This window comes from Diabrotica virgifera, chromosome 6, assembly GCF_917563875.1.
Source record: "Diabrotica virgifera virgifera chromosome 6, PGI_DIABVI_V3a".
NCBI lineage: Eukaryota > Metazoa > Arthropoda > Insecta > Coleoptera > Chrysomelidae > Diabrotica > Diabrotica virgifera.
Window position 1 is genome coordinate 167058699 of NC_065448.1, and position 23191 is coordinate 167081889.

Sequence of the window (23191 nt, forward strand, 5' to 3'; positions counted from 1 at the left end):
CGCCTGGCACCTTGTGGATTTGTTACAAGGACCTCTTTTTGAGTAGGTTTGTGCAAAAAAATCGAATCAAAATAATTTATGGTGACGATACTCACGGTGATCCTAACGAGGGTGACGATACAGCCTGGACTATATCTACATAAGAAGAACGTGTCCGATATCCAGACTTGATCACATCCCAAATGAAGCAATAAGAAGAAAAACAGAAGATATTAACAATATCTTAGATACAATAGAATCCAAACAGCTTTTATGGTCTGGGCATGTAATATGAATAATAGATGAACGATGGCCCAAACAGGCCTTAAACTATGCTTTATGGAATAGAAAAAGGAGAGGAAATCCAACATTAGAATGGAGAAAATGAGTCAGAGAAATAATGAGATATACAACCATAAAAGAGGAAAAATGGACAGACCCAAAAAGTTAGAGATCGAAATGCTAGATCGGCAGAGGCTTTACGACCCCTGTAGATAGATAGATATTTGTTTTGTATTAGGAAATTTGGATTTGGCACACATGAAGCACTATCCAGTCTGGCTGTAATTGTTTCGTCGTTGCCGAAAAAACGTTCGACAAAGAAAGATGTCAAACATTTTTTAAACTATTTACTTAAATGAAATAATATGTGAAAAAGACAAGTATTCGGTAACAATTTTATTATATTTAATCGGTAATCTCATTATGTATTATACAAAATAGAACTCGCATGAAAATTATTAAATAAGTCTAAGATATATAAATACTATGCTTACATAAGGTTAAGCCACAATTATTATTGATTGTAATGCTGCCGAATTTTGGTAGAATGGGGGAGATTGCAACTACTCCAGCTCTTTCACTAATTAAGTCGTCCGTGATCCTGTCCCTTATAATGTTACCCAGCATCCACCGTAATATTTTCATTTCCGCTACCTCCATCGTTTTTCCTGAATATTCTTTATAGACTATACCTCACCACCGTACACTAGTGCAGGTCTCACCACACCCCTTTATGTCTTATCGTTCAGCCCTTCCCCGATATTTCGACCACCGCTCATCCGCTTTCAGTTAAACCAACTTTTCTGTATCCTATCTGCAATTTCTTCATCTAGTATCCCATCTTCCGTTATGTATTACCCAAAGTATTTAAATTCCCCTACTTATCCTAGATTTTAAGCAGTTCTATGTCCCCAACCATTCCTGTTCGTCCCAAGCACATATACTCCGTTTTCGTCCTGCTAACCATAAGTACTATATTTTCAATAGCCCTTCTCGTCCTCCAAAATTTCTTAGCTCTCTTCTACTAACACGATAACCAACCATTCCTGTTCGTCCCAAGCACATATACTCCGTTTTCGTCCTGCTAACCATAAGTACTATATTTTCAATAGCCCTTCTCGTCCTCCAAAATTTCTTAGCTCTCTTCTACTAACACGATATCATCAGCAAAGAGCATTGACCATGAGCCCCCTCCCTTACCTTCTCTGTCAGTACATTCACAACAAGACTAAACAGGTAGGGACTCAGTGAAACGTCTTGATGCAAACCAACCGTCACTGGAAAACTTCCGGTAATCCGATACAAGTCCTTACTTTGATGTATGCTCCCTTATACATATCCTTCATGAGCCTTACGTACTTCTCAGGAACACATGTCTCTCTCATACACCTCCATAGCTCTTGTCTGGTAACTGTGTCGTACGCCTTCTCAAGATCTATAAATAATATATGTAGCTCTCTTTTCTTTCTGCCCTATTCCACTATCAATTGTCTTAACAATCTGTTTCCACATCTGTTTTCCTCCCTCCTCGCACAAACCCAAGCTGTTCTTCTGCTATCGATTCTCTCTCCCTGACCTTCGCTCTACAGTTCTCTCCCAAATTTTCATAGTTTGTGACATTAACTTTATCCCTCTGTAGTTCCTACACTTCTGAATGTCCCTATTATATTTATATAATGATACCATCACACTCTCTCTCTCCATGCATTTCGCATTCTTTCATCCTACTAGACTCTATTCATCGTTTGCCACAAAATATCAACCCCTTTCTCTCCTAAAACCTTCCAAACCTTCATAGTATTCCATCAGGTTCTACTACCTTACCATTCTTCGTCCCATTTAACGCCTCCACAACGTCATCTCTCGCTATCTCCGGTATTAAATTTTCATTTGGGAATCCGCATCCTCTGTATCTAATCTGGTGTTATTCGTTTAGAGACTTTCTAAACTCCGCACTCGTAATCTGCCGTGTAAGTTACATAAGTAAAGTCCTTTGATGACTTGTCCCTTATTTTAGCAATGATGTATAACGTTTTCAGCCCCTCGGGTGTTACCAATGCTTCATATAGCTGTGCAGACGATCTTTCCCCTTAGCCATAGATACTGCGCGCTCTTCTTCCATCTTCGTTACCTCGTACATACCTTTATCATCCTTTTTTTAATACTTGTCTTATGTTTTTCTAGCCCCTTTCTTCTCTCTAACCTTCTGTTGCACTTCATCAATCTACCACTAAGTCTCTTTGTCCCTAGGAGGCTTTTTATCAAAAATGTTTTTCTTAGCACTTCCTCTCCCACTCGTACCAGAGCTTTACTGTTGATAAATAAACCAGAATATTAGGGAGTAATAAAAAATAGTTATAAAGAAGAAAGAAAACAGAACAAACTAACTGGGAAATGAAATAACTGAAAATCCTTAATATAATAACAAGTCAGATACGAGACAATTCTACGAGAATGTCAATAAAATGCGTAAAGTGGTAATGCGTACACTAACCATGTATAGAGGTAAAGACGCAGTAATAAATAACCAAGAATAAATTCTGAAGCGATAGTAAGAAAAGATACTAAGATGCACGTATATAAAACAATAATACGACCCGTTGTGGTTGTGATGTATGAAAGCGAAACGTGGACGATAACAAAGGCAAACGAAGAGAGACTATGTGTTTGGAAATAAAAATCCTAAGGGAGATCTTTGGGGCTGTGCTGGATAAAGCAGCAGGACAATATAGGATAAGAACTAACAAAGAGCTCGAGAGCAAAGAAGCAAAGAGTCAACATCAAGCAAAGAAGCAAAGAGTCAACATCTAGCTAAACAGTGTCAAGACATTGAAGAACTTGAAAACAAATATGACACGTTTAACATGTATAAAAAAGTGAAAGAAGCGGCTGGTATCTCCAATAAGAAACAAACTGCATTGCTACAAGGTGAACATGGTAAAGTAATATTTGAAGTAGAGGACAAACTTAAAGAATGGGAAAATTACGTTACGAACCTATTCGAAGACGATAGGAGTAGTTCATCACCCGATATTACTAACTGCGACGGACTCCTAATAACACGCTCTGAGGTAATAAAAGCCACACAATCATCAAAAGATGGCAAAGCGACTGGCCCTGATGAAATTCCAACTGAAATATACAAGCTTATAAATGATAGCAATGTTTTAGAGACTATAACTTCGTTTTTCAATACCATTTATACCGCGGACTTCTTAATGGCTGGTCTAATTCACTGTTTATAGCTCTACCTAAGAAGACAACAGCAAAAACCTGTGCTGATTATAGAACCATCAGTTTGTTAAACCATTTATTGAAAATTTTTCTGAATGTAATACATGGTCGTATCTACAATAAATGCGAGGAATACCTGGATGACACACAGTTTGGTTTCCGTAACGGGTTTGGAACGAGAGAGGCATTGTTTGGAATGAACGTACTTGCTCAAAGATGTAGAAATATATCTGTAGACATATACTGCTGTTTTATTGACTTCCAAAAGGCATTTGATGGTGTTAAGCACTCTATATTTGTCGAAGCTCTAAAAGACACAGGCTTGGACGGCAGAGATGTTCGAATAATTGCAAATTTATATTGGAATCAAACATCAATTTTAGTAGATGGTGTGGAATCCACAGGCTCTTAATATTAAAAGAGGAGTAGGGCAGGGATGCCTCTTGTCACCACTGCTTTTCAACGTTTACTCCGAAAGAATTTTCAGAAATACTCTTTCTGAAAAACAAGAAGGAATACTTGTGAACGGTGAAGTCATCAATAATTTGCGATATGAGGACGATACAGTACTCCTAGCTTCTAGTCAAGAAGATCTGCAAACACTACTTGATAGTGTTGTTGAGAGTTGTAGGGAGGCAGGTCTGGATCTGAACATACGGAAAACCAAAATACTCGTAATAAGTAAATAGCAGTATATAGAACCGTCTATGTATGTAAATAATACCAAACTTGAGCAAGTTGATAAAATCGTTTACCTTGGACAGCAACTAAATTGTAACACAGAAAGTCACGGCGAAATTAGATCTAGAATAGAGCAGGCTAGAGCCGCTTTAAGAAGGATGTCCAAGGTGTTATGTAACAGAGACCTAAAATTGGCATTGAGGATCCGCCTACTTCGCTGCTACGTGTTCTCAGTCTTACTTTATGGTGTTGAGTCCTGAACTGTGAATAAAATCGATCTAAATCGCCTTGAGGCTTTCGAAATGTGGTGATATAGAAGAACTTCAAAAGTTTCCTGGGTGGAGAAGATTCGAAACTCCACAATACTAGAACGTCTCAGCAAGACTACTGATATCAAAAAAAGCATCAAGCAGAGAAAGCTGGAGTACTTTGGACATGTAATGGGAGGTCCCAAATATACGTTGCTACAAAATATTATGCAAGGAAAAATAGTAGGCAAACGCGGTCCAGGACGAAGAAGAACCTCATGGTTGAAGAACTTGCGAGGTTGGTATGGTGTTGATACAAGCATGCTATATAGGGTGGCAGTGAATAAAATTAGGATAGCTATGATGGTAATCAATGTTCTGAAAGACATGGTGCACGAAGAAGAAGAAAGAGCTCAAAGAACTTTACCCAGACGCCAACATATTAAAAGAAGTGGAATGCAGAAGACTCCAATGGGAGGGACACCTCAGAACAAATTCTGATCAAAGAACAATAAGGCTGGTATGGGAGACCCAACTGGAAGAAGACCAGGTGCCCTCGACTCCGGTGGCGAGATAATATAGCAGGAGACCTGAAAGCTATTGGCGTGGAGAATTGAATACAGGTTGCTCAAGACACAGAAGAGTGGTGGCATGTTGTCTACTCGGCTAAAACCCACGAATGGTTGTAACGCCATGGAGTAAGTAAGTAAATAAGATGGTAAGCAAACTAAAAAGAACAATTAAACGAGACCAATTCCGAAATGATAGAAACTCTTCTTTCATAGATACCAATGACCTCAAAGAAGGGAAAGCTCTGAAAATTTCGGAGAACCAATTTTAAAATGAAAAATCAATGAGCAGTAGTCTTCAATATAAGTGATATCAGATTTATCGACATGAGGAACTCCTTTGCTTTTGGTATGCACCCCAATCCTCAATTCTAAGCTAGCATATAGTACATATATAATTTTGTTTCTACAGGTAATTTTCCTTCTGTAAAAATATTGAATAAATGCCACCCGGAGCCAGTAATTACTAATCATACTGGTAAGACTGGTAGGACAATTACTAATCATACACAATACACAATAAGCCATTTGACTGCAGTACGACAGAAATAGCTATTTGTGTAACAAGGGAGGAAAGTGCTAGTTTTCCTCCAGAGAATGAAGTTTACTGCCCGACGCGTAGCGGAGGGCAGTACTCATTCAAGGGAGGAAAAGGCACTTTACTCCCATGTTATACATATGGTTTTTCCACCTTCCTCAAATAACAAGTCATTTTTTCATTTTTACTTAATTTATTTATGTAACTAACCAACAAAATTTATTAGATCAAAAACTAACAAGTAGGTACAATATAACTGTCAACTGTCAAATATAAGTCAAATTATTAATGTAAACATTGTTAAATCAGAATAACAATTTACTGTTTTTTACCATTCTGCAAAATACAGAGTGTTTTTAAACAAACGTTAAAATGTATAGATACTTACGTAATAGAAAATAAATATTGTACAGAGCGTCAATAAGTTATATTTCATGAATGAAATACCATGACGTCACTTTTATTTTCCTCCCTAGGGAGGAAAAGTACAACTTTGCTCCCTACAATCAGGCCCGGAAAAGTATACTTTCGGTAGAGGTAGGTGGAAAAATATATTTCGTAGAGCTTACAAATCAAATTATATGCAGATGTTATGTTAACATAGGTAGCACACAGCAGCAACTGTTAGTAAAAGCAAATTATACGCCAATAAATAGTAGATAAGTAACAAAGTAACCACTCAAAATGTTGTAAACACGAGGGATAAATAATATTAAGACCATTTGACACACCCAAAGTTTAAAGCAAGATTTTTTTCTTTCTCCTACCCTGTTTAAATTTTACACTAAATAATAGAGGTAGGTATTATTTTACCGGGAAAATATAAATTTGAAGAAGTAACCAAATTCAACTATCTAGGAGTACCTAACAATAGGAAAAAGCGGCAAAGACAGAATGCAGGAGAGAATCCAGAAGTGTAACAGGCGCGGATCCAAGGGGGGGTCAATGGGGTCAATTGCCCCTCCTTGAGACCTCGCTTGGTGTCTACTGACAGATTTTTTAAGAAAGAGATAATTACGATTGAAAATAAATAGTGAGTTTTGTCTCCTGTTGATAACTGAATAACTGAAACATAACACAGAATTCCTTGGAATCGAAGATTATTAAAAGTCTTTAGAACATAATAAATGAAAAATTGTCACAATAAATCTGTTTATTACCATCTAATGCCAGAGACCAGATGTCAATAGTAATTTGTTTTTTCTTTGTGGCAAATTAATGAGTCAGTTTCGTTTCAAAAAATGTCATTCTCATCTGAGGCTATTTGAAGATCTGAAGTACAAACAGTAAAAATTCAGTCATGCAAAGCTTTAAATTTTGCGATGAAGATGTGTTTCCACATTGTAAAATACTAGATATTACAAATTAATATTGCTAACTTTGCCATTTAGTATATCACGTGTAGAACGATCATTTTCTGCTTTTAAACGCCTTAAAACTTGGCTTAGAAACAAAATGAATCAGGATCGATTGTTACTGTTAGGTCTATCTTTACTCCATGTTCATTTTGATTTAAAATTAATATAGAAATTGAATAAAATTGATTATATAAAATTAACGATCGTTTTCTGATTTCAGGCGCCTTAAAACTTGGCTTAGAAACAAAAGGAGTCATAATCGATTGTTAGGTCTAGCTTTACTCCAGGTTAATTTTGATTTAAAATTAATTTTTTTATATAATAATACGTTTATTAGGCAATCTGTTATAACATATAACAATAGGCACATTTTATCTGAGAAATAATGACACGAAGAGATTGTGACCAGCGCCACATATCTCTATAGAGATAATATTAAATTACTGTATTAAATAAATATATTAACTTAGCTACTGTAACAATATTAATGTCTGTGCGGTAAATCTAATGGTGTCTGTCTCTTTAACCGTTTTGTTTCCTGACTGTTGTCTAACAAATTAATTGCAAGCACATTAGCGTGGCTTTCAAGACGTACGATGTATTTGGCACTTAACTCCACTATCACTTCACTGACGGTTTTCGTTTCCAGATCATTGTAAATATCCCTGTTAGTAACAAACCACGGAGCATCGATTATTGAACGTAACATCTTGGACTGGAATCTCTCAGTTATGGATACATTCGACTTGGATGCTGTTCCCCAGAGCTGCAGACCATATGCCCAGACTGATTTGAATATTGTATTGTAGACTAGCAGTTTATTTCTTGTCGTGAGCTTAGACTTACGCCCTAGAAGCCAATAATGCTTACTAAATTTTATGCCCAGTTGTTTCCGTTTGTTCCATATATGGGTTCTCCAGGTTAATCCCCTGTCCAAGTACATGCCCAGATATTTTACAGAGGTAACTGAGGGAATGACCTTATTATTTATTGTTACTGTAGGTGATTCACCGTGACATTTTGTAAAAACATTGTGGTTTGATTTTTGTTCATTCAATTTAATTCTCCAATTTTGTGCCCATGTATTTATTTGATTTAATACTCTCTGGAGTTTTGCAGCAGCTTCGACGGGATGGTTGTGTACTGCTAGGATTGCAGTATCGTCTGCAAAGGTGGTGGTCGTTGTATCACGATTTGTGGGTAAGTCGGCTGTGTAAATCAGATACAGTTGTGGTCCCAGAACGCTTCCTTGCGGTACCCCTGATCTGATGGGATATAGTGTTGTATAGGCTGACTCAAACTTCACTCGAAAGTATCTTTCTGATAAATACGACTTAAGGAGTGTATATAGTTCCTCTGGTAAGTTCATTTTCAGTTTATACAACAGTCCTTGATGCCAAACTTTATCAAAAGCCTGGCTAACATCTAGGAATGCTGCTGAACAGTAACTTTTTCTTCAAATGTTTTATTTATAACGTTGACCACTCTGTGAACTTGTTCGACGGTACCATGCTCTTTCCTAAAGCCAAATCGGTGGTCGGGTATCATAATATGAATCAGGATCATAATATGAATCATAATATGAATCAGGAAATCCTCCAAATGAGCCCACTTCATATCGACCAATTAGTTTAATGCCAGTAATATCTAAGATCATGGAAAAAAATAATAGACAAGAGACTTCTACAAATACTAACAGACAGAAATATTATTTCTGTCTTTTATATAATCATTTTATAATCAATATAATCATTTGGAGGTTTTCCTGATTTTTGTATAAGGATAATTTCCGCAATTTTCCATTGGATTGGGAAGTGTTTTAGCCTTAGTACCGCATTACACAATTGAGTTAGCATTTTAATTGCTTTGGTAGGTAGATTTTTAATTACTTCACCTGTGATTAAGTCATAGCCAGGTGCTTTCTTTTTTATTAGAATATTGTTGATTATGTTTTGAACTTCTTTGGGTGAAGCGTGTAGTGTGTTTTCTTCTGTCGGGGTTTGGTTCTGTAGGTTCTGTGGTTAAAATTAATAAGTATAGAAAATATTATTAATAACTTTGTTTGATTTATTTATGTGATATATTTCGAGAGATACTGCGTTTTCGTCTAATAGTGATAGTAAGAGTTTCTTGGGTGGAGAAGATTCAAAACTCCACAATACTAGAACGTTTCAAAAAGACTACTGCGATTATAAAAGGCATCAACAAGAGAAAGCTAGAGTATTTAGGACATGTAATAAGAGGTCCCAAATATAGGTTGCTACAAAATATTATGCAAGTGAAAATATAAGGCAAACGCAGTCCAGGAGTGTCCAGGACGAAGAAGCACTTCGTGGTTCATTTAGGATGGCAGTGAATAAAATTAAGATAGCTATGATGCTAAGCAACGTTCTGAAAGGATATGGAACATGAAGAAAAAGAAAGTAATAGCCCATTCCGAAAAAGAATCCTGCCTACGCCAGTGACGAGAAAATTTTTATTTCATTGCCCCCACCTTGCCAGGTTGCTGGATCCGCCGTTGAAGGGTAATCAAGCTTTTGGAAGTAATAAGCAATTACTTAAATCCAAAAACATCAGCAGACAAACAAAAATCAGAATGGATAAGACACTGATCAGACCAGTTATCAAGTATGCAATGGAAACCACGACGCTGACAAAAATAGATGAAGAATATCTAAGAAATATTGATACCAAAAAGAACAAGCGACGGAGAAATAAAAATGAAGACCAATAAATGAATTCAACAAAAAATGGGAGGAGATAATATAGCAAGATATATAAAAGCAAGGTGACTTGAATGGGCAGACCACATAATAAGAAGAGCACCCACAGAAGAAATTATGAAAATAATCACGAACTGGACATCCCTTGGATCAAGAAAAGAGGAAGACCCAGGATAAGATTGTGGAACCAGATAGAGGAAGACATATAAATAATGAAAATAAAAAACTGGGAGACAAAATGCCGAAACAGAAAATATTGGAAATATAATAACCAACGCTGCAAAGACACAAACATATAGATATATAAGAAATAAACCAAACAGGAATAATCCACCTGGGAAAAAGTATTACTATGCCCCGGCATTGCCATAATCCACTAGAATTAAACGGCTGTGATGATGGTGATGAAGATGATGAACAGAATGGATTAAAATCGAGAAACTAAACAAAATACAAACTAAAAGAAAAAATGAATTGAAGCACAGCTCTTAGATAACTGGAGTGAATTTGTATGTCGAAACAGACAAAAAATGCATAATTCCTGGAATGAAGCATAAGATTAAAAAAAAGTATAATATTAATACTACACTGTTTTTCTACTTCCGTGTATTCCTTTTTATACAGGAATTTTTATGAGAGAACATTATTTATGATTTCTGATACATATACCTACTAATTAATATTTCCCTGTTTGGCTAATTATTTTTTAACGTAAATAAGGCTTTCCGAAAAATTTTGTCCTAAATACTTGCCTTATAATACTTCCAAAAGACAAATTGTTACAAACTTAGTCGATTTAAATAAGGAACATTATTATACATAGCAATTTCAGATTTGTGGCAAAAGAAAAATTACACCTCTCCCTTTGTGCGCATACTATCTCTCTCAGAAACGTAGTCAAGAAATATTTCATCTCCGTCTTCTAACTCTCCCCGAGACTGTAATTTTTCCTTGCCGTTGGTGGGAGGGCTGCGCCTTCGCCTTCAGCATATACAGATACCCTTCCCTGCTCCTACGGCCACTCGAAACCCAAACATGTCGCCCTCCCCCAACAAACTCTTTCTCACCTTTTTGTGAGTCGACTTATCCGAGCGCGAGTGGCTGATTCCTGATCACATCCCTGCCCCACATCCACTATCCCTCCACTTACCTCACTACCCCAATCCAAAGTGTAAGGCAACGTGCCGATGGATGAATGGCCGCTGGGGCATATGCGGTCGCGAACGTTCCCCTGGGGGAACCAGGCGAAACCCCCTTGTATGCAGCCTTACTCCGGCATGCGGGGCTCTGCCGGAGTGGACCGACATTCCCTAGCTACTCGTGGGAACAACCATGGACAAGAAAGAATTAAAAGGAAAAAAAATACAGCGGGAATACACCGCTAAATCGAAGAAGAAGAAGGAAGGAAAACACTCTCCTTCAACCTCTCGGGAAGCTCCCCGAGAGGCAGGAAAGTCGAGGACCGGTCCCTCAGACTCCATTGTGGGAATACACCACAAGGGTAAATCTGAGGTGGGGAAGGACCTCCAAAGGCCCTCGACCTCTAGACAGCCTCCACTCCCAAACTAGGGAGAACCTGGAGGCAGGGATGACCCACTGAGACGTGGGCTCAGCGGAGCGGGCTGCAGATGGTACTTGAGGTACCTCAGTCAGGGAATTTCCCCTGAAACAGCAAGAAAGAAGGCCTTGGAGCATAAAAGCCAAGAGCCTGCTAGTCAAAAAAGAAAGCGGACTGAGACGGTCATCAGTCCTGCTCAGAAAGAGGTGAAAAGGAAGAAGGAGGAAGTGGGAGAACAGACCACTACCTCAGTAGGTATGAGCAGCTATGCAGCTGCTCTAAAATCGGAGAAGATTGCCATTCTCCCCAAAGGGTTCCCTGAGAACACCCTCAGCGCGGAACAGCAGACTTTGGTGGAGGAGGCAATAGTTCAAGAAATGTTCGCCGGATGGGAGCACAAGCTCCAGTTCGGCGGCATCCACTTCAAGCCGGACTACTTGGTAGTTGACTGTGAAACACCACAGTCAGCGGAGTGGCTAAGGTTGAAGGTGCCACAAATTAGGAAGTGGGAGGGTGGAGAACTCACAACATGTAAGGGAGACGACATCCCTAGATCACATGTTGTGACAGTTTTCCTCCCCAGAAGCAAGGGGCTATCAGCTGAGAAATTACTTCAGCTGATAGAGGTACAAAATGAGGGCCTAGCAATAGGTAGGTGGAAGGTCCTGAGTGCTAAGGAAGAGGCGGCAGGGCAACTCTTGAGGGCAGCGATAGACGAGCTATCCTGCGCTGCCCTCAGGAAGAACGGATGCACCATTTTTTACCGGTTCGGGAAAATCCCAGTTCATGGTATAAAACGGGAAACAGAAAAGGAGACTCCGGGGAGCAGCGGTGGGTTAGTAACCACCGAGGTCGAGGAAGCGCCTCCGGTGCCCTCTGCATCGCGGGGTACTGATGTGCCCGGCGGTGCCGAGAGCGTCGGAGACCACCACAGCACCGATCTATATCGGGACTCGGAGGACATGGAGACAGCCGAAGCAACTAACGTTGAAGAAGACAAGGACAAAACACTTGTCGGGGGGGAAGAAGGTGAGAAAGAAACCTCACCTCAAATAACCAAATAAGTAGGGGCAGGGAAAAGGGAAAAGGGAGGAGGAAAAAAAAAAAAAAATGGGAATTAATATTGCTCAGATAAACGTCCATCACGCCAAGGGATCATCGGCGGTCATCCTAAGGACGTTTATCAGAAACCAATTGGGATTTGTACTGATTCAGGAACCATGGGTTCGTGACGGTCAGGTGAGAGGACTCACAAGCAGAGAAGCTAAGCTGATATACAAAGTAAGTAATGTTGACAAACCCAGAGCATGCATCTTGGTAAGTAACAGTATTAATCACTTTTGTGTTTCAGAATTTATGACGAGAGACCTTGTTCCGATTCGAGCAAACCTTGAGTTCGGAAAAGGGCGTCAAGAAGTTATGATAGTCTCATGCTACTTTGCAGGAGACGGGACTGCACCGCCTCCAGAACTGCAAAGACTAGTAGAGTACTGTGAGCAGAAGAAACTACCGCTTCTCCTAGGATGTGACGCTAATGGTCACAATACCGTATGGGGGAGCACAGACACCAATGAAAGAGGTGAGAAAATTTTAGAATTTATTCTTAGTAAGAATCTTGTCATACACAATATAGGGAATACCCCTACTTTTGTAATTAAAACAAGAAAAGAAGTGCTAGATATAACTGTAAGCACACCGAATCTATCAGATCGGGTGAGGGATTGGAGAGTATCGAACGAACCATCCCTCTCTGATCATAGAATAATTATGTTCAGGTTAGATTGTAGTCCTCCTGAGCCAAAACTCAGGAGAAACCCCAGGAAAACAAACTGGGATGAATACAACTCTAACCTGAGGAGAAATCTTGTAAGTCTTCGTACTAAAGGAAATGCCAGAAACCACCTGGCATTAGAAAATGATGTCATAGAACTTAACGAGGTAATACTCGACGCCTATGAATCAAGTTGTCCTCTTCAGAGGACCAGAAAATCAAAAGATGCAATATGGTGGAACGAACATCTGTCAAACCTAAGATCCGAGACGCGATAGCTCTTCAACAGAGCCAAACGTAACGGAGATTGGCAGAGATACACCGAGAAACTCACATTATACAATAAAGAGATTAGAAAGGCTAAAAGAAATAGCTTCAGAAAATTCTGCGAAGAAATAGACACTACTCCCTCTGCAGCAAGGCTACACAAGGTCTTGGCAAAGGGAAGAGTAGATACAGTAATGGCACTACGGAAGCCAGACGGAAGCTTCACAGAAAGCGAGAAAGAACGAGCTTTGCTCTTGTTAGAAACTCACTTTCCTGGAGGAGCAATCACTTCAGGAAAAAAGAGTGAGCAAATCAGAAGACCTACCAGGGAAGACACTGCAATGGCAAAACACATCTGCAGTGAAGAACGGCTGAAATGGGCTATGAACACCTTTCAGCCGTTCAAAACACCTGGAACGGATGGAATATTTCCTGCCCTACTTCAACAGGGCCAAGAGGCAATCATTCCTCATATGGTCCGAATCAGTCGGAGCAGTCTTGAACTGGGATACATACCAGAAGCATGGAGAAGGGCCAAAATCACCTTCATCCCAAAAGTAGGGAAACGGGATACTACGCACCCTAAATCCCTTAGACCGATCAGCCTCACATCGTTTATTCTCAAAACGATGGAAAAAGCTGTAGACAACTACATTAGAACAGAAATCTTGGAACAGGTGCCATTGCACCCCCGTCAACATGCGTATCAAGCGGGAAAATCCACGGAAACCGCCTTGACACAATTGACTGATGAAATCCAAGATGCTCTGAATAAGAAAGAGACCGTGGTATGTGCCTTTCTAGATATAGAAGGGGCTTTTGACAACACGCCACATGAAGCCGTCAAAAGAGCACTGCATGAGAGAGGAGTAGATGGAATGACCTCCACCTGGATGTCGCAACTGCTATCTACGAGAATCGCAGAAATGGAGACAGGACAAGACACTATCTTCATTAATGTGACCAGAGGCTGTCCGCAGGGGGGAGTTGCGTCCCCACTCATGTGGAGTCTCACTGTGGACAGCCTACTCTGTCAATTGACCAGGGAAGGCATACCATGTCAAGGATATTCCGATGACATGGTCATCCTTGCAAAAGGAAAGTACGAAAATATCCTCTGCGACATAGTTCAAAGACGACTGAATATTGCAAACCAATGGTGTGACTCGTTGGGACTTAACATCAACCCCACTAAAACCACACTAGTAGCCTTTACAAGAAAAAAGAACCCGAATTTAAAAAACCATAAAAATAGGGGAGGATATCGTCGAATGGAAAACAGAGGTCAAATATCTAGGGCTGATCCTAGATAGCAAGTTACTCTGGAATAAACACGAAGAGGAAGTAATACACAAAGCCACCAGGGCCCTCATGGTGTGTAAGAACATTGCAGGGAAAAACTGGGGATGTAACCCACGTATTCTGCAATGGATGTACACAGCAATAGTGAGACCACTAATCACTTATGGGGCAGTAGCTTGGGGCACAAGAGCTAATCTGAATACGACAAAGAAAAAGCTTTCGAAGATTCAGAGACTAGCCTGTGCATGTATCACTGGAGCAATGGGAACCTGCCCCACAGCTGCAATGGAGGTGATTTTAAACTTGACCCCACTGCACATTCAGTTAGAAAATGTAAGGAAGAAAACAATATACAGGATGATCAGAGAAGGAATCATCAGAGAAAAACCTCGATCACTTCAATTTGATCAAACTTGGGAAATGCCCCAAGATGATATGCCGAAGAAATTCAACTTTGTGAGAAAATTCATCACTAAGCTGAGCAATAAATCTGAATGGGACGAAGATACCATACAGAACTTGAACCCAAATGCCATAAAGTGGTATACGGATGGCTCCAAACTGGAAGAGGGAACTGGAATAGGAGTCTTTGGACCGAGAGCCAAACACTCAGAAAGCTTGGGCACATACCCAAGCATCTTTCAAGCAGAAATCCGTGCCATCGAAAGATGTGTGGAATTTAACATTGGAAGAAACTATCGCAGACAAGAGATTGTAATCATGTCGGATAGTCAAGCAGCCATCAAAGCACTGAGCTCACATATAATCAGTTCTAAGATGGTTTGGGAGTGCCTAGGAAAGCTAAATGAACTAGGCCAGAAGAACCTTGTCACCCTCCTATGGGTCCCAGGACACATAGGAATTGGAGGGAACGAAACAGCAGATCAGCTGGCGAAAAAAGGAGCCGAAACCCCATATCTGGGACCAGAACCATCATGTGGGATCAGCAGTAGCGCAATCTTAGGAGAACTAAGAGGAGAATTGGAGAGGGAAAAGTCCAAGTACTGGAATCAGTTGGAAGGATTGAGACAAGCCAAGACAATTCTGGGAAATTATAACCAGAATAGATCTCTTAGCTTTCTCAACCTCAGTAAAAAGAAGATCCGGATTTTGACGGGAATAATGACCGGGCATTGCCGGTTAAGAAGTCACATGAAGAAGCTAGGATTGGTAGATGAAGCAAAATGCAGATTCTGTGAGGAAGAGGACGAAACCTCAATACACATACTCTCAGAATGTCCTGCATTGCAGAACTCCAGGGCCAGATACCTAGGGGCACATGAAATAGAAGAGGAGAACCTGCCTGAATTGAAGCCCGACGATGTCCTAATCTTTCTTAGGAAAATAGGACTGGAAGAGCTGCTATAGGTCTGAGAAAACATCAGACTCATGACAAGCAAGGGGGACACAATAGATCCTACGGGTCGCAGTGTACCTATCACCCCTATCTACATACATACATACATACATACAACATCTAGGAATGCTGCTGAACAGTAACTTTTTCTTCAAATGTTTTATTTATAACGTTGACCACTCTGTGAACTTGTTCGACGGTACCATGCTCTTTCCTAAAGCCCAATTGGTGGTCGGGTATCATAATATGAATCAGGATCATAATATGAATCATAATATTAATCATAATATGAATCAGGAAATCCTCCAAATGAGCCCACTTCATATCGACCAATTAGTTTAATGCCAGTAATATCTAAGATCATGGAAAAAAATAATAGACAAAAGACTTCTACAAATACTAACAGACAGAAATATTATTTCTGTCTTTTATATAATCATTTTATAATCAATATAATCATTTGGAGGTTTTCCTGATTTTTGTATAAGGATAATTTCCGCAATTTTCCATTGGATTGGGAAGTGTTTTAGCCTTAGTACCGCATTACACAATTGAGTTAGCATTTTAATTGCTTTGGTAGGTAGATTTTTAATTACTTCACCTGTGATTAAGTCATAGCCAGGTGCTTTCTTTTTTATTAGAATATTGTTGATTATGTTTTGAACTTCTTTGGGTGAAGCGTGTAGTGTGTTTTCTTCTGTCGGGGTTTTGTTCTGTAGGTTCTGTGGTTAAAATTAATAAGTATAGAAAATATTATTAATAACTTTGTTTGATTTATTTATGTGATATATTTCGAGAGATACTGCGTTTTCGTCTAATAGTGATAGTAAGAGTTTCTTGGGTGGAGAAGATTCAAAACTCCACAATACTAGAACGTTTCAAAAATACTACTGCGATTATAAAAGGCATCAACAAGAGAAAGCTAGAGTATTTAGGACATGTAATAAGAGGTCCCAAATATAGGTTGCTACAAAATATTATGCAAGTGAAAATATAAGGCAAACGCAGTCCAGGAGTGTCCAGGACGAAGAAGCACTTCGTGGTTCATTTAGGATGGCAGTGAATAAAATTAAGATAGCTATGATGCTAAGCAACGTTCTGAAAGGATATGGAACATGAAGAAAAAGAAAGTAATAGCCCATTCCGAAAAAGAATCCTGCCTACGCCAGTGACGAGAAAATTTTTATTTCATTGCCCCCACCTTGCCAGGTTGCTGGATCCGCCGTTGAAGGGTAATCAAGCTTTTGGAAGTAATAAGCAATTACTTAAATCCAAAAACATCAGCAGACAAACAAAAATCAGAATGGATAAGACACTGATCAGACCAGTTATCAAGTATGCAATGGAAACCACGACGCTGACAAAAATAGATGAAGAATATCTAAGAAATATTGATACCAAAAAGAACAAGCGACGGAGAAATAAAAATGAAGACCAATAAATGAATTCAACAAAAAATGGGAGGAGATAATATAGCAAGATATATAAAAGCAAGGTGACTTGAATGGGCAGACCACATAATAAGAAGAGCACCCACAGAAGAAATTATGAAAATAATCACGAACTGGACATCCCTTGGATCAAGAAAAGAGGAAGACCCAGGATAAGATTGTGGAACCAGATAGAGGAAGACATATAAATAATGAAAATAAAAAACTGGGAGACAAAATGCCGAAACAGAAAATATTGGAAATATAATAACCAACGCTGCAAAGACACAAACATATAGATCTATAAGAAATAAACCAAACAGGAATAATCCACCTGGGAAAAAGTATTACTATGCCCCGGCATTGCCATAATCCACTAGAATTAAACGGCTGTGATGATGGTGATGAAGATGATGAACAGAATGGATTAAAATCGAGAAACTAAACAAAATACAAACTAAAAGAAAAAATGAATTGAAGCACAGCTCTTAGATAACTGGAGTGAATTTGTATGTCGAAACAGACAAAAAATGCATAATTCCTGGAATGAAGCATAAGATTAAAAAAAAGTATAATATTAATACTACACTGTTTTTCTACTTCCGTGTATTCCTTTTTATACAGGAATTTTTATGAGAGAACATTATTTATGATTTCTGATACATATACCTACTAATTAATATTTCCCTGTTTGGCTAATTATTTTTTAACGTAAATAAGGCTTTCCGAAAAATTTTGTCCTAAATACTTGCCTTATAATACTTCCAAAAGACAAATTGTTACAAACTTAGTCGATTTAAATAAAGAACATTATTATACATAGCAATTTCAGATTTGTGGCAAAAGAAAAATTACACCTCTCCCTTTGTGCGCATACTATCTCTCTCAGAAACGTAGTCGAGAAATATTTCATCTCCGTCTTCTATGATGAAATCGCTATCAGGACCATCTTTAATTTCAGACCTTGTTAACTCAAAACTTACAACAATAAACGAGTTATTGAGGGGATTTTTCTTTTGTGCTCAAAATTTAATTTTAAGTAACAATATAAAGTCAAAAATAAATTTGTTTTACGTTTTGTTCCCAAGGATTGTTCTAGTTAATTCAGGGAAGTTAAGGAATTTGAAATAGTTCCATGTAAGAGAGGTTTGTATATCTGTATACGGGTTGTCAACTGAATCGTGGTACACATTAGTATTTTCTTGGGATTGAATCAGAAACTATAAAATAAGTTTGTCATTTTGAAACGGTTTTTTTAATAAGTCACAACATAAAATTTTTCTTGTATAATGTTTTAGTCAGTAACATAGGTACAACTCCTAGACATAGACATTAATGATACACAATTTCGGTTTCGCAAAGGCCTAGGAGCTCGTGAAGCTCTTTTTTCACTTAACATACTTATATGACCTGGACGTCAATCAAGATACATATATGCGTGTTATATTGACTGTAATAAAGCATTCGACAACGTACGACATGAACAATTAATGCACGCCCTGGAATCAAAGAAGATAGACTACAATGACCTCAGGATCATATCGAATTTATACCATAAGCAACGAGCAAAAGTACATGTTAACGATCAACTGTCAGAGTAAATTGAAATAAGACGTGGAGTGAGACAGGGATGCGTGTTGTCGCCAATTATTTTTAATGCCTACTCGGAAGAGATATTGAAAAAAGCTCTTGAGGGTGAACACCTGGAATAAAGGTAAATGGAGTTCCCATTAATAACATTAGATATGCGGATATCACTGTCACTTAGCTGAAAATATTGGGGATCTTCAGAGGCTGGTGACCAGAATAGCGGAGTATGGACAAGAATACGGTCTAACAATGAACGTCAAGAAGACAAAGTTTATGAGAATATCGAAAACTCAAAGAAATGACGATAATCTCTTCATAAACGGATCCAATATCGAACGAGTCGACCAATATGCATATCTTGGAACAATGATCAACTCCACAGGAGATTACTTACAGGAAATTAAAATCAGAATAGAAAAGGCTAGAGCAAATTTTAACAAAATGAGAAAAGTGCTGCGCACAAGAGATTTGATGTTGAAGATAAGTATTAGATTGACTAGGTGCTACGTTTTCTCGACTTTGTTTTATGTGTTGGAAGCTTGGACCTTGAATGCTGCACCAATGAAGAAACTAGAATCATTTGAGATATATATGAGTATACAAAAGGATTCTGAAAATATCGTGGACATAACACGTCACAAACAAAGAGGTTCTGAGAAAGATGAATAAAGAAATGGAAATCTTAAATACCATCAAAACAAGAAAATTAGAATATCTCGGACATATTACACGTGGCGAGAGATACAGCTTGCTCCAATTGATTATGCAGGGAAAGATTCAAAGAAAAAGAAGCCTAGTAGTACAGAGAAATAAGATTTTTCTCGTGACACATCCCCCTCCAGGCCGAACCCAAATTTTTTGCGTAGTATGGATATCTATATTAATAACCTATATGTTACCTGCAGCCGATTTTGATGATATACATAGTTATAAACAAATGGAGATCAAAAAACGGCAAATTTTCGCTTTTTTCGTCTATTACTAAAAAGTAAAGCATTCTAAACAAATTTGAGAATAAGGAACTCATAAATCATATAAAAATCTTTAATATGTCTATCCTTATTTGTTGCATAGAAGATTTGCAAAATAAGTCATAAACTTTGAGATTTTCTAAATGTTCATAACTTATGTAAAAATTAAGTTAGAACCTTCTTATTACACGGAATGTTGAGACTTCTTGTGCTTAAATTATATTTTAAATTTCAAAGCAATTGGTCAAATAGTTAGAAGTTATTTAATTTGTTTATCCCAAATTCATTTTTTTTTGCAACACTAAGTCAGAAAATTATGAGGTTAAAATAACACTTCGGACAGTTTATGAAAGAAGAACATTTATACTATTAACTTAATTAAAAAAAAATGAAAAAAAGTAATTTTAAACAGTGTAAAATTATTTTGCAAGAACATGTCGATTTTTTGCTTACTTATAAACAATTAGAATAACTTTTTAACCGTTACCTGTAGAAAAATTATTTTTCATATTTAGAAAGACTGAATTTTAATACACCTTTAGAAAGAAAAACAATTGCCCTATTCTGCGTTCCGCAGTCACTTTGCAGTGTGGACAGCATATCCCAATATAAAACTTATGGAACCTTGCAGCTCAGTGTTGCCGGTTTTAGGTAGACGAACTTAAAGTCCGTCTAAATAGAATATTCCAGAAGTCCAAAACATCTTGATTTGAAAATCTGTGGGTTTTATTTTTAAATAATTCATAGATAGGTACTATGAAAGATATTTATACGATATTAAAGATATATCATTTGAATATTAATTCTGTGGCTTGGTTAGAAAAGGGCCAATATCAATTTTTTGTTTTTTTGTACAGCCTTCTTTTGAATTTAATATTGACCAAACAAAATCCAAAACATTGAAATTGCCCATTTTAACATCAAGAAACATAATGTGGCTTAATGCTAAAAGGGCCAGTGTCAATTTATATATACAGTGGAACCCCGTTAACTCGGATTAATCGTGACCGCGGCCGATCCGGGTTATCGAAAATCCGGGTTAGCCGGAGAAAATGATAAAAATTAATAAAATATGGCATGCTTACAGATAAACTCCGTTATAATTGTCACAAAGACACTGGTAAACCACGTTCGCATTCCACACAAAATCACACATACAAAGCGTCGTCAAGAGTCTCATTCTTAGCTTTATTAGCTTTGCACCGATTGTCCAAACTGTCTTTTGTTATCATTTTGAAAAAAAAATCTTCGATTTTAGTTCTATTTTTCTTCCAATCCGATACTGTAGATGTACCAACACCATATAATGCTGCAAGATTCACCTTTATCAATTCTACTTAATGCTTCTAGTTTCTTTTCCATTGTCACTACAACATTTTTACGTTTTGTTGCCCTTATAGACAAAAGACACGCACACAAAATCTGAATAGATTTACGAACGATTACAGAACGGAAGCGAACAATACGACTTTACTACACACAATACCGTCTCTGATGTTATGTTATTTAATAACAGTGATGACTAAGACCATTTTTAAAAAAAGAATTTTAATAGTCTTTTCTAAACAATGCTAAGACAGTTTCAAATAAATAAAGGATAATACAGGTGCCTGTTGTTTTCGATAACACGACAATGAATGTGGTGTGCCATGAGTCATTTTTACTGTGGTATATGTAGTTCAAATTACACAAATACCCATTATCTCTCAAATATTATATTACATATAGTTGATACAAAACCTTGTGAACCTTGAAAATGCGTATGTATAACCGAAATAAAATGAAGCCAAAAACATACGACTATTTTATTTGCTGCGGATTGCGCGACAGGGTCCCATCTGCACCCTGATATTTTCAGTAATGTCGGATTCAATCGTTTGGTTCGTATATTGACGTCACCAAATGAATGAATTAGGTTCACGAGATTTTGTAACAGCAATACATTTTTATTGTTGAAATGTTTGTCTGATAAAAATCGGTCCGTGTTAGCCGGAGTTCCGGGTTATCGGGGGCCGACTTATCGGGGTTCCACTGTATATATAAAAGTAAAGGTATAAAAATACTTTAAAATTTATTTAATATAAATATTAATATCTCTTGGCAACACTGTTCTTCATAAGAGTCTGTACTGAAAGGTGACCGTGGAACGCAGTATAGGACAATTAGGGACGAAGTTAGCCCCTCCCCTTTTTTTTATTTCACATGTTCTTGCAAAATAATTTTGCAATATTTAGAATTATTTTTCGTCATTTTTTTTTAATTAAATTAATAGTGTAAATCTTCTTCTTTCATAAACTATCCAAAGTATTACTGTAACTTCATTATTTTCTGACTTATAGTGTTGCAAGGAAAATTAATTTGGGATTAACAAATTAAATAACTTTTAAATTATTTGACCAATTGATTGAAAATTTAGGGTGAAATTTAAGCACTAGAAGTCCCAGCATTCCGTATAATAAGAAGGTTCTAACTTAATTTTTACATAAGTTATGAATATTTATAAAAACTCAAAATTTATGATTTATTTTGCAATTTTCTAAGCAACCAATAAGGATAGACATATTCAGCGAATGCCATATTGAAGATTTTATACGATTTATGAGTTTCTTACTCTCAAATTTGTTTAAAATGCTTAACTTTTTGGTAATAGACGGAAAAAGCGAAAATTTACCGTTTTTGATCTTCATTTGTTTATAACAATCTATATAACCAAAACCGGCTGCAGGAAACATATAGGTTATTATTATAGATGTCCATACTACTCAAAAAATTTGTTTTGGCCTGGAGGGGGTTGTGTCACCAACAGGATATTTGTTTTTCCTTATTTCTCTGAACTATAGGGAGACACAGAATATCGTGGCTGCGCAACTTGAGAGAATGGTACATCAATGTACATCAAATGAAATTTTTAGAGCAGCCGTCTCTAAAATCCGAATAGCTATGATGATTGCTGACCTCCGTCGAGGAGATGGCACTTAAAGAAGAAGATACAACTCCTCATATTCTTTCAATCAGTTATATTTTTCTAGTAAAATGTCGACACCACTTTTCTAAGATCTTAAATCAGTGTACAATGGGTATAACGAACAAAGACAGAAACAAACATAAGAAAGCACTGAAATTAATCCTCCCACCATCAGAGATAAAACGCAGTATCTTCTGCTCTATTACATACAGGCAATATATCAACAAAAATAGCCAAACATAAAAAAGGAAGGAATGACACGAGCTTTCAAAACAAACAACAACTTAAGCAAATAGGTACATTAAGAACAATAAGAGTCAAAATAAAAAGCAATTGCAGAGTGGTGTTTACAAACTTACACGTAGTGA

The 23191-nt window shown here is 37.6% G+C and overlaps 1 protein-coding gene across 1 annotated transcript in view; it reads left to right on the top strand.

The window, feature by feature from the left end:
* The first annotated feature begins 10944 nt into the window (after positions 1-10944).
* The window catches only part of LOC126886236 (uncharacterized), a 144685-nt gene continuing 132438 nt past the window's right edge, over positions 10945-23191 (top strand). The window contains exons 1-2 of the mRNA XM_050653100.1: positions 10945-11124; positions 11182-12199. Of these exons, the coding sequence (XP_050509057.1) occupies positions 10945-11124; positions 11182-12199 (1198 nt within the window). The remainder of the gene's footprint in view (positions 11125-11181; positions 12200-23191) is intronic.